Source organism: Mus caroli, unplaced genomic scaffold (assembly GCF_978045245.1).
Source record: "Mus caroli unplaced genomic scaffold, Mus_caroli_1 scaffold_13, whole genome shotgun sequence".
Taxonomy (NCBI): domain Eukaryota; kingdom Metazoa; phylum Chordata; class Mammalia; order Rodentia; family Muridae; genus Mus; species Mus caroli.
In genome coordinates this window covers 43,973,055-43,987,828 of record NW_028227268.1, presented here as the reverse complement: position 1 = coordinate 43,987,828, position 14,774 = coordinate 43,973,055, and the positions used below count along the sequence as shown (strand labels likewise).

The window sequence follows — 14,774 nt, the reverse complement described above, 5'->3', positions numbered from 1 at the left end:
CAACCAATTAAACAGAATTAAAAGTTCTCACATTATTCTTAGAGACCACTCCAAGCACACCTGTGTCTGTACAGTACCCACAAGCTTGTTGCTTAGCTTCCAGATTACTTTTAATATGCTCAAATTTCCCCCACATTTGTACTACTCAAAGTCCAGTCTTGTGGAAGTAAAATAGTTCCCCTACTGCAAACATCAGAAGAAAGAGGAAGGTGAAGAAAGGGTGGAGAAAGCCTTCCCTGCAGCTCCAGGTTACTGTGTGTGCTTCTGGTTAAGTAAGATGATACAGTGAAATAAAGTCACCTGATTTATTTCAACTTATACAATTCGCAATTCTGTAGCTCTTTGCTATGCTGCATTAAGAAAATTAGCATGTAAGAAAAAAAATCACCTGCTTATGTAAATTGGAGGATGATTTTTATCCATGCAGACAGAAAGGGAGAAGAAGAAGCTGCAATCTAGGTCAAATGACTAATTTTATCTGTTTGTTCAAATGCCTCACTTCACCTTTCTCTGTAGCTCAAAGCAACAACGCTAAGTCAAGGGATAAGCAAAGGCGTCTGTGTTGTTATTTCCCAGCAAGGAGTTGGCTGACACCGCTGAGCTCTGTAGTACTTGAGCTGATGACAAAACTGAGAACCTTATCTAGATAATAAAACCACAACACTAAGGGGGAAAAAAGAAATCATCCGAGATTATCTGCTCTAATTGGGATGGAAAGTAAAGGTGGCAGGGACCAGGTAGCAATTTTACCTTCTCCAACTTTAGGAAGTTTCAGAGCAAAGGAAAATATCCCCAAGTAACTCAGGACAGACAAGTCCTCTAAAAAGAACATTATTCAACTTTGTCTGACATAAATTAGATGAACGTGTTACCTTGGTCACTAATGACTCCACTGCTGGGAGGTGGCTTTCCACTCAGCTGACTGCCAGGAAGGTGCAGAAGAGGGCCAGATTGCTCCAACATTATGTGGTGCTAGAGATCAAACCCAAGCTTTGTGCTTGCTACACAAGCACTCTCCTTTAACATCCTATCTCCATTAACCTGCATTGGTACACAAGTGCATATAAGTCCAGCAGCAGCTAAAGATTAAAACCGTGCCAATCAAAGAGGCAGACAGAACATGTGGCTACTAAAATCCTATTCTAAAAGTGCCTAGTCCACACTGAGATGTGCTCTAGCACTGGAATTTTGTAACCTAAGTATGAAAAATGCACTGGGCAGCAGTGGCGCACGCCTTTAATTCCAGCAATGGGAGACAGAGGCAGGCAGATTTCTGAGTTCAAGGCCAGCCTGGTCTACAGAGTGAATTCCAGGACAGCCAGGGCTAAACAGAGAAACCCTGTCTCAGGGGGAAAAAAAAAAGTATGAAAAAATGTAAAATATATCATTAGTAACTTTTAGTAGAATGAGTTATGTTCAATATAAAGCATTAAATAAAACATATTACTAAAAATAATTCCACCTGTTTCTTTTGCCTTTTTTTTTTCACTGTGCTAGAGCATGTAAAACCATGTGCATAGCTTTCATTATTTCTGTTCTGGGCAGCAAGCACTGCTCTTTGCTGGAAGTGCCCATTAAAGTTCCTTCCCTTGCAGAATCACCTAGGAAGTCACAGGCCCTTTCAACAAATTATTAAGGGCCTTACCTAATTTCAGAACCTAACTTACAAATTAGTGTAAGTATACACACTGTTGCCCCAGTCATCTTACTTGATGACACAACAACAACAAAATACTTATTATTAGGTTTTATTTAAAACTTCAAAAACCTGAGCAGGACCTAATATTGGGAGCTTGAGGCAGAATTCTGCTACAGTGAGTTCAAGGCCAGCCTGGGTGGCTTTATAAAACCTTGTCTCAGAAACAAAATATAAAAGAGGGTTTGTAATGTAGCTCAGTGGTAAAAACACTCATCTAGCATGCACAGGCCCAAGGCTCACCTGCCATGTCAAAAGCAAATTTAAAAAACAGCACTAGCAGTAAGAAGGCTAAGATGGGACACCAGGAGTTTTCAGCCAGCCTGGGAGACAATGGTGAGATACTGACTCTGGAGGAGGAAGAAGAGGAGGAGGAAGAAGAGGAGGAGGAGGAGGAAGGGGAAGAGGAGGAAGAAGAGGAGGAAAGGAGGAGGAAGAAGAGGACAGGGAAGAAGAGAAGGAGGGGGAAGAAGAGGAGGAGGAGGAAAAGGAGGAAGAAGAGAAAGAGAAGGATGAGGAAGAGGAGGAGGAAGAAGAGGGGGAAGAGGAGGAAGTGGAGGAGGAAGAGAACAGCAGCAATAATAATAAAAATGAAAGTCATTCCAAATATTTAAGAAACCAAACAAATAAAAGGCTGATATCAGGTAAGGCTGGAGAGATGGCTCAGCCATTAAGAGCACCTACTGCTGCTCTACAAGAGGACCTGAGTTCTTTTACCAGCATGTTGGGCAGATCACAACTGCCTATAACTAACTCTAGTTTCAGGGGCTCAATGCCTCTGGCCACTACAGGCCCCTAATAAACATGTACATACCCATGCATACATAATTAAAATAGCTTTTAAAGTTAAATAGTTGTGGTGTATGTAGTCTGTGTGGGTCTCCTAGAAAGGGAGAGGAAAAGAAAGCAGGGATATCACCACGGCTGCTGTTATTGCTATTATTGTTATGTTGAGGCAGGGGCAGGCACATGCCATGGCAGGCCTGTGGAAGCAAGAAGAAAATTTCTGGGAGTCAGTATGTGAGTTCTGGGTTCCTACTGAGCTCAGGTCTTCAGGATCACTTGATAAGTGCTTTTACCCACAGATATTGACCCCAAGGTAAGATATCTAAAACACTAAAAGGTATTTTACAACTAGGAAAATAATAGCATCTAACTGCCCAACTGGCAAGCTTTCCTCCATAACTGAACATGGATAATCCTCAGCAATCAATCTGTAATAAGAGGGAGAGAAGTCTCTTGAAATGAGTATTTAAACTCTGATCTCAGCTAGTCCGTGGAAACAATCGCTCTTAATCCCAGCACTTGGGAGGCAGAGGCAGGCAGATCTCTGGGTTTGAGACCTGCCTGGTCTACAGAGTGAGATCCAGGACAGCCAGGCCTACACATGGAAGCCCTATCTCAATCAATCAATCAATCAATCAATCAATATCTGATCTCAATGACTCAGTAGTTAAAAGAACTTGTTGTACTTATAAAGGACCCATCAAAATCCTATGGAATTACAATTCCAGGGGGGTCTAACCCTTTCTTTTTTTTTTTTTTTTTGTTTTGTTTTTGTTTTTCGAGACAGGGTTTCTCTGTATAGCCCTGGCTGTCCTGGAACTCACTTTGTAGACCAGGCTGGCCTTGAACTCAGAAATCCGCCTGCCTCTGCCTCCCGAGTGCTAGGATTAAAGGCGTGCGCCACCACGCCCTGCCTTTCTTTTTACTTCTCCAAACCAGCCACACTGGACATGCATACTAGAAAGCAAACACTCATACATATAAGAATTAAAAAAAAAAATGTACTTCTCAAAAAACCAAAAAAAAAAAATGTACTAAAATCTGATCTCAAAGTTGAACAAGGTGACATTTATCTTACCTTCCCCAGCCCTGCCCCCCCCCCAAACCCCAGATGGAGTCTCACAGGGATCCCAGGCTGGCCTTTAACCTCCAATTCTATATGTATCTGACATTAATCCTCCCATTTCTATCTCCCAAATGCTGGAATTGCAAGAGTTATCACATTGCTGGATTTTATGTGGCTTTGTGCATGCTTGGCAAGGACTCTACCAACTGAGCTTCTCCTTAGCCTGTGCTCTTCCTTTAAACATCTGTACTAGTTACCTTTAAATATTTCAATAGCTGCCTGTCCTGAAGAAAGCTGTTGTGGTCACTATCAGATTTTACTTGCCCACAAATAATATTATGCCTTTCAAATATTCATGCCATTTTATAAAATCCTTAGAAAGCAGAGACTTTTTATAAACAAGGAAACCAAGGTTCAGAACTTTTAATAACTTTACCAGAATCACAGGCTTGTTGATAGTGATGTCAGAACCAGAATCTATGCTGTCTTCTAGCAAGGTTGGTTTAGTATTCTATAATATCACTAGCATCAATGAATAAACTCTCCCAAAGAAAACAGTATCTTTTATACTATTAACATCAAGTTCTCTGGTTTATCAAACTTGGAATCTAAAAAAGTGTTAGTAACAATAAAAGTGTTGCTGATACTTAAAACATTGAAAATCTCTCTCTCTCTCTCTCTCTCTCTCTGTCTCTCTCTCTCTCTCTCTCTCTCACACACACACACACACATGCATGAAATTCAGATGTAATCATTCTTTCAAATGTCATCAATGATCTATCTATCTTCTTGATAAATGCAATGGTCTTTTCTCCATGCTAATTTTCCTTGACTTTTATGTGAACCAGCGATTACCCTATTCTCCTAACAGCCTCCAACCACACAGGGCTGTCATTCATGGTGAATACATTTCCTATCTGACTGAGCTATAGTTTGGCCTCCAGTAACTTCTACCACAGCAGAATACCCCCAAGGCTCAGACAGTCCTTAGCAACTCTACCTTTTAATTTAAGCATTCAGAAGATTAAAGCTGATCAATCTTCCTCTTATCTAAAAACTTTCAGAAGCTGTCATTTACAGGGTTTCAGTCTTTTTTCATTCTCACCCCTCCCCCCAACAAGAGCTTTATGTTTAAACCTGGGAGGGAGAGTCTGCTCCCGCTGGAGAAGAACCTCAGTTTAGGCCCCCAGAACTCAGGTAACCAGGGCACTTGGCAAAGGCCTGAGATTCCAGTGCTGGGGCAGCATAAACAAGAGGCCCTCTGTGGCTGGCTGACAAGCCAAACCAGGTCCAGTCAGAGACCCTGACTCAAACAAGATAAGGTGGGAAAAGATACAAGACACCAAGCACCAACCTCTGACAACCAAATAATAATGACTTAAGCCAACAAGAGTTAATGTTCTTTATCTTTTTTTGGGCAGACAGGGGCTCACACACACAATTTTTTCAATGTTTTAAGTATCAGCAACGCTTTTATTGTTACTAACACTTTTTTAGATTCCAAGTTTGATAAACCAGAGAACTTGATGTTAATAGAGAGACACAAAAAGACACACACACTCACACAACACACACAGAACAAAAATAAAGTTTTTTAAAAATGTCTTTTAATCATTCCTTGTCAAGTTTTGAAACTGTAGATACCTTGAATGTATATATGGTCCTTTCTTCATGAAAAGATCCTTGCCCTCTCACCCTGCCACACCAATAACCTCTACTTTAACATGACATCCCAACCTCTTTCTGCACTAGCCATTTGCCAACAAGCCAGTTTCTTTCCATGAATAGTTTACCTTTTCTAGGAAGCAGCACACCTTCCACAGAAATGTCTTCTTTATGCTCCCAATAACATCCAGGGACCATCTAGCTCGCTGCATTTATGGCACTGACTTGTAACTATCCATGTACAAATCTCTCTCCCACCCCAGAAGAGGTTAACTCTTAAGTTCTTATCACCTAGCACAGCAACTAGGAGACAGTTAACACACACCCACTACACAGGTATGATCCAAAGTGAGCAGACTGCATTATTAAGGTTATTAGAGAGTTTTGTTTTGTTGAATTTTTTTTTTTTTTAAGATAAGGCCTTATTTTGAGTCCAGGTTAGCCTGGAACTCATGATATAGTCCAGACTGGCCTTGAAATTACAGCAATCCTCGTGCCTCGGCCTTCTGAGTGCTGGGATTCAGATAAAAAGGTTAAAACATGATGCTCATTCCAAACTAGTTTTAACTTTTTACTAAGGCTATGAACTAACTACCTGAGAGTAAGGACATTATTTTTCAAATTACTTAGTTACTATAAACTCTTTCAAGACAAGATCATGACCCTTGTAAGATGGGATAATTGCCTGCAGCTCAGCACAATACACCACACACAGCAGAAATGACAGAAGCAGCTTTGACAGAGCCTTCAGAAATCAACCACAGAACTAAATATCCGTCCTTACTGTCTCATAACAGTGCCTTTCCATAGCAAGCTAACAACAAAAAAATATATAGACTAATGAAGCCCATGTACAAAACTTTCACCGTCTGACAGTAGATTTAGTCAAGCTAATTCAAAATACAGGTGTGAACCTAGACATAAGTAAAGACCACTTCTCATTACCCATGTCACACATCCCTGTATATACTACTTTATCCACAGCACTACAAGGAAGTGGTAAAGGTTCAGTCTGAGCATAGCTGTTCCTCAGAATCATCTTTCTGTAGGTTCAGAGTGCTAGAATTTTTGCTAATATTTCTTGGCTAGGTACTTCTGAACTACTAATGCCATCTATCATGTCTTGGCACATGCTTACTGACTGCTCTGTAACTGATGCCTCGGGCACTCTTCAATATTACCCCCTAGCAACAACAGGATCAAAATGACAAGCTATTTTAGTTAGGAAATCATTGTTGCTGTGCACTAGATGACCCAGTTAACAAATAATTCGCTGGAGTGGGTTATTATTATGGATGTACAGGGAATCGTAACTAAAACCCAAACATAATCTACCAAGTAGCTTCATTCCATTTACTGGTTAAATGACAAATGGAAGAAATTTCTTTGTCCTTGACAACTTCCAACCAACTGATCACTGACTGATCAGCATATTAAGGAAGCACACAATATATGCAGTTGATGCTTAAATTGCTAGCCCATCAATAAACCTGAGTTAAAAAAAAAAAAAAACTTTTAAAACAACAATAAAGCAGCCACTCGATTATACCACAGAAGTCAATAAAAACCTGGACAAATTCAAGTTGTAAAGAAAACATTCTAGTATCCCAGTAGAGGTCGTTTTACATCAAAGAATAACATTTCTCCAGGTGTCATACTTTGGAGAAAGAAAACAAACAATCTATATTCAAACATATATCTAGTTAGTGCATTTTACAAGTATCCTCATCTGGCATAGCAAATGGAAAGGGGGCTGACTATACCAGTCCCCAAACTGATTTAGAGATACTGTTATTTTAGCTAGTTTAAAAGGTAATGTTTGTCAAATGTTCTTTTTTTCTAAGTTGGTATTTAGTAATAACATGACATTAATCTCCAACTATAAAACAAATTTACTCTTTGTTATATTGTGATGGGTTTTTTTTTAACATGCAAATAATCTTCAGAGTTGAAATCTAAAATCATTTTGAATGTTACAGGCTACAGGCTCTCAATCACCAAGAAACAGGTACAGTGATGTTAGACGGTGTAACTTTCCTCCTCTAACTTTTCTTTATGACCATGAACCTGTAGTTTCTAAAGGTACATTTATTTGTAGTTGGAATCAACAATATAGATTTCCACACTGCTAGTTTCACACAGATGCTCTGTTATATCTAGAAAAGCAACCATTTCCTTTTTATGGTGCAGGCTCTGCTTCTTCAAAGCTCTTTGCACAAAGCAGACCCCCTCCCCCACCCCACCCCCAGAACCCAGAGGTGCCTGTTAATCTTGACTGATAGTAAAGAAACACTACAGACTCTTAACCTAGAAAACAATTACTAACAAAATACACTTTAGGGGCCGGGCGTGGTGGCGCACGCCTTTAATCCCAGCACTTGGGAGGCAGAGGCAGGCGGATTTCTGAGTTCGAGGCCAGCCTGGTCTACAGAGTGAGTTCCAGGACAGCCAGGACTACACAGAGAAACCCTGTCTCGAAAAACCAAAAAAAAAAAAAAGAAAAAAAAAAAAAAATACACTTTAGTATATTACTCTTACTGGTGTAACTAAATCCAGGATTTTCCCCAACCATCCAAAAGCATTCCCCATTTTCCAACATCTAATTTCTTATTTACCGAGTAAGAGGACCACAGAAAACACACCTCTAATTTTCACAAGATGAACAAGTTAGACATCTCTGCCACGCATGAAAGTTTACACTGAATAATTTTTCATCCACTCACAGACACTTCCCCCGCCTCACAGAGATCATCTTTAGCAGTTTACTTTTCCTTTAAACACAAGTGAATTTCCACTCAAGCACCTTAGACAGTGATGGCAACCTTCACTTATGCCTCCCCAGTCGGTTAATCCATACTGGTTTCTATGACAGCACAGATGATGAGTGGAACACTGGCTACACTATACCCAGAGTAGCTGTTTTGTTGTTGTTTTAATTGAGAGAACAGAAGAGTGGCTTCCCCTCAGCTCTGAACTTAACCTTCCTTATCTCCTTGGCACAAATTCAACTGAGGAGGTGACTGACTCTATGGTATTTAAAGTCATGCCTCCTAAAATAATTTGAATGTTGATTTTATACGGTAAATCTGACACCACAGGAAGATTCTTCCTGCACATTAACAAAAGCATTTTGTTCTTTTTTTTTTTTTAAACCAGCAGTAACTACAATAGCATCCACTGAGGACTTACTGTATACTAGTTATATTAGTTTATAAGGATCACTTCATTTAACCCTAGTACCAATTCTGAGATAAGAGCTAAGATCCCCATTTCACAGATGAGGGACTGAAAGAGAAAATTATCAAGATCACAAAGTTCAGTGATTAAGTCACTAAGTATCACAACAGAGATGCTGAAGTTTTGAAATACAGATAAAAGTAACTTGCTAAGGGTATTAAAGCAAAAACATTCAAAGCTTTGCAACTTTATTTGAAGTACAAAGACAACAGACTGGATGCATCTACGGATCTTTGATCTTTTAATTAATCAGACAAGTAAAAAGCTAAAACATTAATTTTATAAAGTGGAGGCTTTTCCTGGACTAACTTTATCAAGGCAGCATGTAGCATTAATCCAATCTATATTTTATGTTGAGAGTGTCAAAAACTGCCCGGGCTTAGAAGTCCTCAAACTCTTCTCATGCTGTCAGCTTACTCCAATTCTTTAAACTATACACTTCATAAGACCCTGAAGCACTTTGTTCCAAAGTTGCCACATTTTTAAAGCACAGTATTTTTTTCTAGCAAAGGTGAACTATGGACAAAAGGATACATTTATATTATCTTCACCAAATGATAGAAATACTGTTTGTACTTTGTTTTTGCATTACGAAATGTCCATATGGGCAAAAATGCAAAACACAAAGTCCCGACATCTGATAATGCAGGTCAAATTATATATGATGTTTTAAGAACCAATGAGCAACATCGATCATTCACTATGAATATATCTCAGGCTACCCCTGCTCACATTACCAGGTAAGCAAGAACTCTTACTTTGAGATAAAACACAGCAGACAGTTGTTAATGAAACCTTAATTGAACTGTCAAAGCACCATCTTTACCAGCAAGCTAATGGGAAACTCACGATTTTTACACAACTGTCCAAGACTGGTAAGTTATTCTACTAGTAAAATTCAGCAGAAAGATAGATCAAGTTAGGTACTAAGTTGTTCGGTGATAAATCTGAATGGTAAAATACTGCATCATTTCTATAAATATTTCTCTCTGGCTGCATTGAAGACTAGTCACCCTCAAAATTATATTCACTGTTTTGGGGTAGTTAGTACCCCAAGGTGCATGTCCATGAAAAGGAAGGGGTTAGATACAATTCCTTATATAAACTATGCCCAAAAAATACTCCCAAAATAACTGACTGAATCTAAGTGACTATGATGCCCAGATAATTACATATAGTGTTGATTTAAATGATGTATCACTAGAAGGATTTGCTTAATTTTTTTTTTAGTTTAGTTTTTTTGTTTGTTTGGTTTTTGTTTTTTTGTTTTTTTGAGACAGGATTTCTCTGTGTAGCCCCGGCTGCCCTCGAACTCAGAAATCCGCCTGCCTTTGCCTCCCAAGTGCTGGGATTAAAGGTGTGTGCCACCACTGCCTGGCCTGTTTAAAATAATAAAAAATAAAAAATAATTGCTTCACACATAAAAAGAACTTTCTAAATTAACAAGAAAACCCCTGTTTTATTAGGTTACATGGTAAACCACTTCCCCTGGAATTTCAGCACACCACTGGCAATTCATTCTGGTGTGGTTATCAAATCTCTAGTTTTAGCAAACTTAGGTCACAAGGCAGTTAAATTCCAAAGAAGCAATTCAGACAGCAAGTCATCAATATGGAAATATAAAAATAGAAAAGCATTTGCATACTAAAAACACACCTGGTACTCCTCTCCCTTTGCAAACTAAATTGTATTTCACCTAAAACAGCTGATAAAAACCATTCCTGCAGTAACTAGCAAAACCTGATTGTGAAATGAAATCGGATCAAAAAGAAAAAATTGGAAGACACTGCAAGATGGCAGCCATCCGAAAACCAAGAAAAGAAGTTCAGAAGGACTCAAGCCCACCAACACCTAGATCTTGGATTTCTATTCTCTAGAACTGAGAGAAATGCCTATGTTTACGCCAAAACAAAGCAGAACATCAAAAACGCAGTAAGATGCCATAGCACTGTCCTAGGTACTGGAGAAAAAAAAAGTTCTTCTAGACCAGTGGTTCTCAACCTGTGGGTGGAGCCTCCCTAGAGGATTGAAAGACCCTTTCACAGTATCACCTAAGGCCACCAGAAAACACAGATATTTACATTATGATTCATAATAGTAACAAAATTACAGTTTCAAAGTAGCATCGATAGTAACTTTATGGTTGGGGGTCACCACAACCTGAGGAACTGGGTTAAAGGGCTGCCTTTAGGAAGGTTGAGGACATTGAGGACACTGTCCTCTACTACATCAGGATAAATCTCTACATTCCCAGCACTCAGAGGCAAGCTTGAGGCCCAGTGAGCTACATAGTTGAGCTCCAGGCCAAACAGAAACAGTTATATATTGATTGAGACTTTGTCTCAAAAAGTTACAAAACAAGTACTTTGTTATACAGGTCTTACCCTCAAGGAACTTACAGTGTATTCAGTAAATATGAAACAATTGAAGATGGTCAAAGTTACTGGTTCAAGGGGCAGTCTGCGAATTTCTAGAAAGGATTCCCACCAAGCACTGGTGGATTTTCAGATATGAGCGATTCCTAATGTCCACTGCCAGGAGGTCTGACAGATGAGATGCTAGAGCACTCTCTTTTCATTTTTTCTACTCTTGCCATAAAACTGACGTTAAAACTTCTAAAAGTCACATGACCTTTTGACAGAAAGGTAGTGAACTCGAGAATGCTAAAACAAAACAAAACAAAACAAAACAAAAAAAAAAAAAAAAAAAAACCTCCCTTTCTGTATCCCTTAAGTTTTCAGCATTGGATACAACCCCATCTTAAAAAAAAAAAAAAATCCAGATACTCAAAGTATGTGAAACTATGACAAGAGTTAAAGCAGGAAACCAGTTTTCTCCTGCTCTCCTCCTATCCCCGCCTAGTTTGGAAATCCTCAAGGGTTAGGCAAGGAGTGGAAGTGCCTAGTGAATTCCCTGGGGAAGGTGCTATGGAAGAGAAGAAGGCAGGAATAGTCAGGTCCCTGAACAGTCACTGAGAAGGACCCATTATGGCCTACACTCTTCCCCACTAGCAATCCCACAGTCCCTGGAGAAGAAGGAACACAGCAATAACCTCCTTGCAGGCTGGCTGAGAAAAACTGAACTCTACGTTGTTGGGTTTTTTGTTGTTCTGTTTTCGTTTTAAGAAGAATTAAGAAACAGCTCACTTAGGTGCCAAGACTTTAACTTCTGGAATCAGATAGCTAGCTATTACACAAATAATATCTAGCTGAATTTTAGCCTTCAAAACAAAGAAAGGAATTTATTTACAGGCAAATTTTAAAGATTTCTTTTTTGTGATGGGGACTTCCCCGGACATTAAGAATCTATGTTTACATACACTGAAAATCTGAAACCATCTCTCCACCCTGGAATTGTTAATCCTTGGGAGGAAAAACTAAGAAAAAGAAAAGCTCAGTTCATTCTCTATAGGATAGAAGTAAATGCCCTATAAGCTAGCAGTTTTCCTATGGAGGGCAAAGATGCTGCATTTAACAAATCTTTAAACATATCTGACCATTAACAAAAGTCAAGCAGCTTCATTTGTTAAAAGTACACTTCCCACCATAGCAGCTGGCCAATAGTCAGCAACACATTACATGGAATGTGGGCCACTGCGTAGCTCCAGTCTACTAACCTCATTTGTGCTACTCATGTGTGATGCTATATTTAATGCATTCTTATCAGAAGGCTAAGCTACAGACTTCCCAACTTTAGCTTTATGGTTTAAAATAAAACTACTCAAGTGATGATTTTTAACTGGTTCAACAATGAAACCTACCTTTCTTCCCAGGGCCAAGATCACAAAACAAGGTATGAAAAGATATAGTGGGCAGGAATGTTGACTGCATTAAATATATTCTGCTGGGGACTAGTATAAAGCAACCAAGCTGGGGGTCAGCTGTTGACACCTGCTGTAACTGAGCAGCCAATCCAAACTACCACACTTGAGATGGCCAAGGTCTTTGTAGGAGGTATTTCACACATTTACCTGCTGATCTTACACTCAGTAGCTCTCTGAGTGAGGTTCTTGGCTGGCAAGTTCATCAGTCTGCAAACTTGTGTCACTCGGGAGAAAATGCTCCACTACCATTTGTCATGACTCAAAAAGCACGGGCCTAGAGAGCCAGTGCACCAGGCCTCATCGTCATCAAGGAGGATGGCTCCCTCAAGTTGAGTGGAAAAGCTCGCTCTACTTTGGTCAAGATGGGAGTAAAACCAATGAAGCATGGCTTGCCCCGTGAGAACCATGTGGAGTTGTGGTTTTGATACTCACCAGACAACGCCAAAGGCTCCATATCCAATAGGTCTATCCGGCTCAATGTCCAGCTGCTGTTGCGGATGATGCGAGTGCTGATGATGGTGCGCCTTAACTGTAGCAGCTGCAGCAGCCTGTACCTGAGCTGGGGCTGCTGCGGCTGGCCCAGGAGCCTGACCCGGTGCCGGGGATGGGAAATATGGCTGTTGTTGCCCAGGGTTTAACATGGCTGCGGCTGCAGCTGCTGCGGCGGCTGCCGCAGCTGCCGAAGACGTATGCTGCTGGACTGGGTGTACGGCAGCAGCCGACCCCGGATGAAGGTGGTGTTGAGGGTGGTGGTGGTGGTGAAGGTGAGGAGGAGGAAGGTGTGGAAGGTGGTGATGATGGTGGTGGTGGTGACCTGCTGCAGCTGCAGATGTACCGCCATTGTAAGCCGCCATCATTTTTGCGTTGGCTCTTGTGCCACAAAGAGACATTCAAAAAAATGCCCTTTGATTGGAAAGCAAACTGGGTCAAGCTGTCATTTGGCCATTTAAAAAAATGAAGAAAAACCACTCACTCCACCTCAAAAAACATAGAGCGGAACTGGCTTTATGTCTTCATCGGTCAATCCAGACAAGTTTGACAATCTTGGGTGTTCGATTTGGGGGTGAGAGTGTGTGGAAGGGTATGGGTTGTCAAAATAAAAGTTAAGAACATAAAATAAGAAGGAAAAAAAAAGGAAAAGAAAAAGGGAAAAGGGCCCCTTCCCCCCAGGATTCCTGCTACAAGTGGATACTAAAACTCCATTCTTAATGGGGGGGAGGTTCCAACTTTGAATGTGGGAATAAAGGCCAAACCTCCCGACCCCCTGAACTCCACACACGAAAAGGATCTGGTAACACGCCACCCTTGGAATCTTGTAAGAGGGTTGACTCATCTACCCCTTCCATTCCCACATCCTTTTCTAAACACCTCCCACCTCCTCAAAAACACAATTAAAAAAAAAAAATTCCAACCACTCTAAATCAAAAAAGATGAGGGGAAATTATCAGGGAAACCAGCTTCCAGCTTCCCTCCCCTCGAACTCTCAGGCCTTCCTACATCGCCCCCTACTCCGAGTCTGGTTGACCTGATTGGGGGGACTGGGGAGATGTACCAAACTTTCCTAGGCAGAATGAGCCAGGGAAGGAGGCTGGAGGAAGAGAGTGAGGCGAGGAGGCGACAGGCAGGACAGAAGAGGAGAGAGAGAACCCCGGCAAAAGTGAAGGGAAGAAGGTGCAGGGAGGGAATGAAAGAGCGGTGGGCAGTACTCGGACGCCCAGACACAGGGAACCGCCCCGGAGGAGGTTAGGGTCCCGGGGCCAAAGAATAGGAGCCCCGGGAAGCGGGCGGGGGACGGTCGGAAGCAGGCTGACTCCTGCCCCCGCCGCCGCCGGCTGCTTGTGCTGAGGAGGGTTGGGGGGGAGAGCGGGTGGGTCCCCCGCGCGACGGCCCCTGCAGGGCTCAAGGCTGCTCCGTCTCCCCCCCTCCCCCCCACCCGGCTTCCGTGCCCACGGTCGCTTTCTCCACAGCCGCCGTGACCGCTTTCTCTTCAGCCGCCGCCTTCTCAGCCGCCGGTGCCGCCGCGGCCGGACTCACCTCCCCTAGCAAAGCCGGATAGAGCGGAGCCAGCGGCGGACACGCGCAACCAGCCGCCGAGGCCCCGCCCCCGCCTCACACTGACCGGCTGCCCTAGCCAATCCACGCCCACCTGTCCGCGTCCGCCTCCAATCCCTGGCCGGAAGCTTCAGACAGGCGCACTGGTCGACCAGTGGCAACCAGGTGTGGGTCTCCTGGGGAAATCCCGCCCCCGGTTCAGGATGGGCAGACAGACAGACCAATAAAAAGGCAAATCTTGGCCTGACCGACAAGATTGAAAGCCAATTAAAAATCAAAAATCTCCGTGACTTTTTTTTTTTTTCTTTCGCCTCTCTCCTCTTTTCTTTTTCTTCTTTTATTTTTTTTTTATTTTTTTATTTTTGGCAAGAGCAGGAAGCTGCGTGCTAATCCCGCCTGCAAGAGCTAGAAGAGAGGGGCGGAATGAGAAAAAAAACCAATCACGAGCC

At 41.7% G+C, this 14,774-nt stretch overlaps 1 protein-coding gene across 1 annotated transcript in view; it reads right to left on the bottom strand.

Annotated features, from left to right (window-relative positions):
- Nlk (nemo like kinase) overlaps nt 1–14,386 on the bottom strand; it is a 131,082-nt gene extending 116,696 nt beyond the window's left edge. Inside the window, exon 1 of the mRNA XM_085829772.1 lies at nt 12,706–14,386. Within this exon, the coding sequence (XP_085685898.1) occupies nt 12,706–13,163 (458 nt within the window). The 5' untranslated portion in view covers nt 13,164–14,386. The remainder of the gene's footprint in view (nt 1–12,705) is intronic.
- Nucleotides 14,387–14,774: the final 388 nt, after the last annotated feature.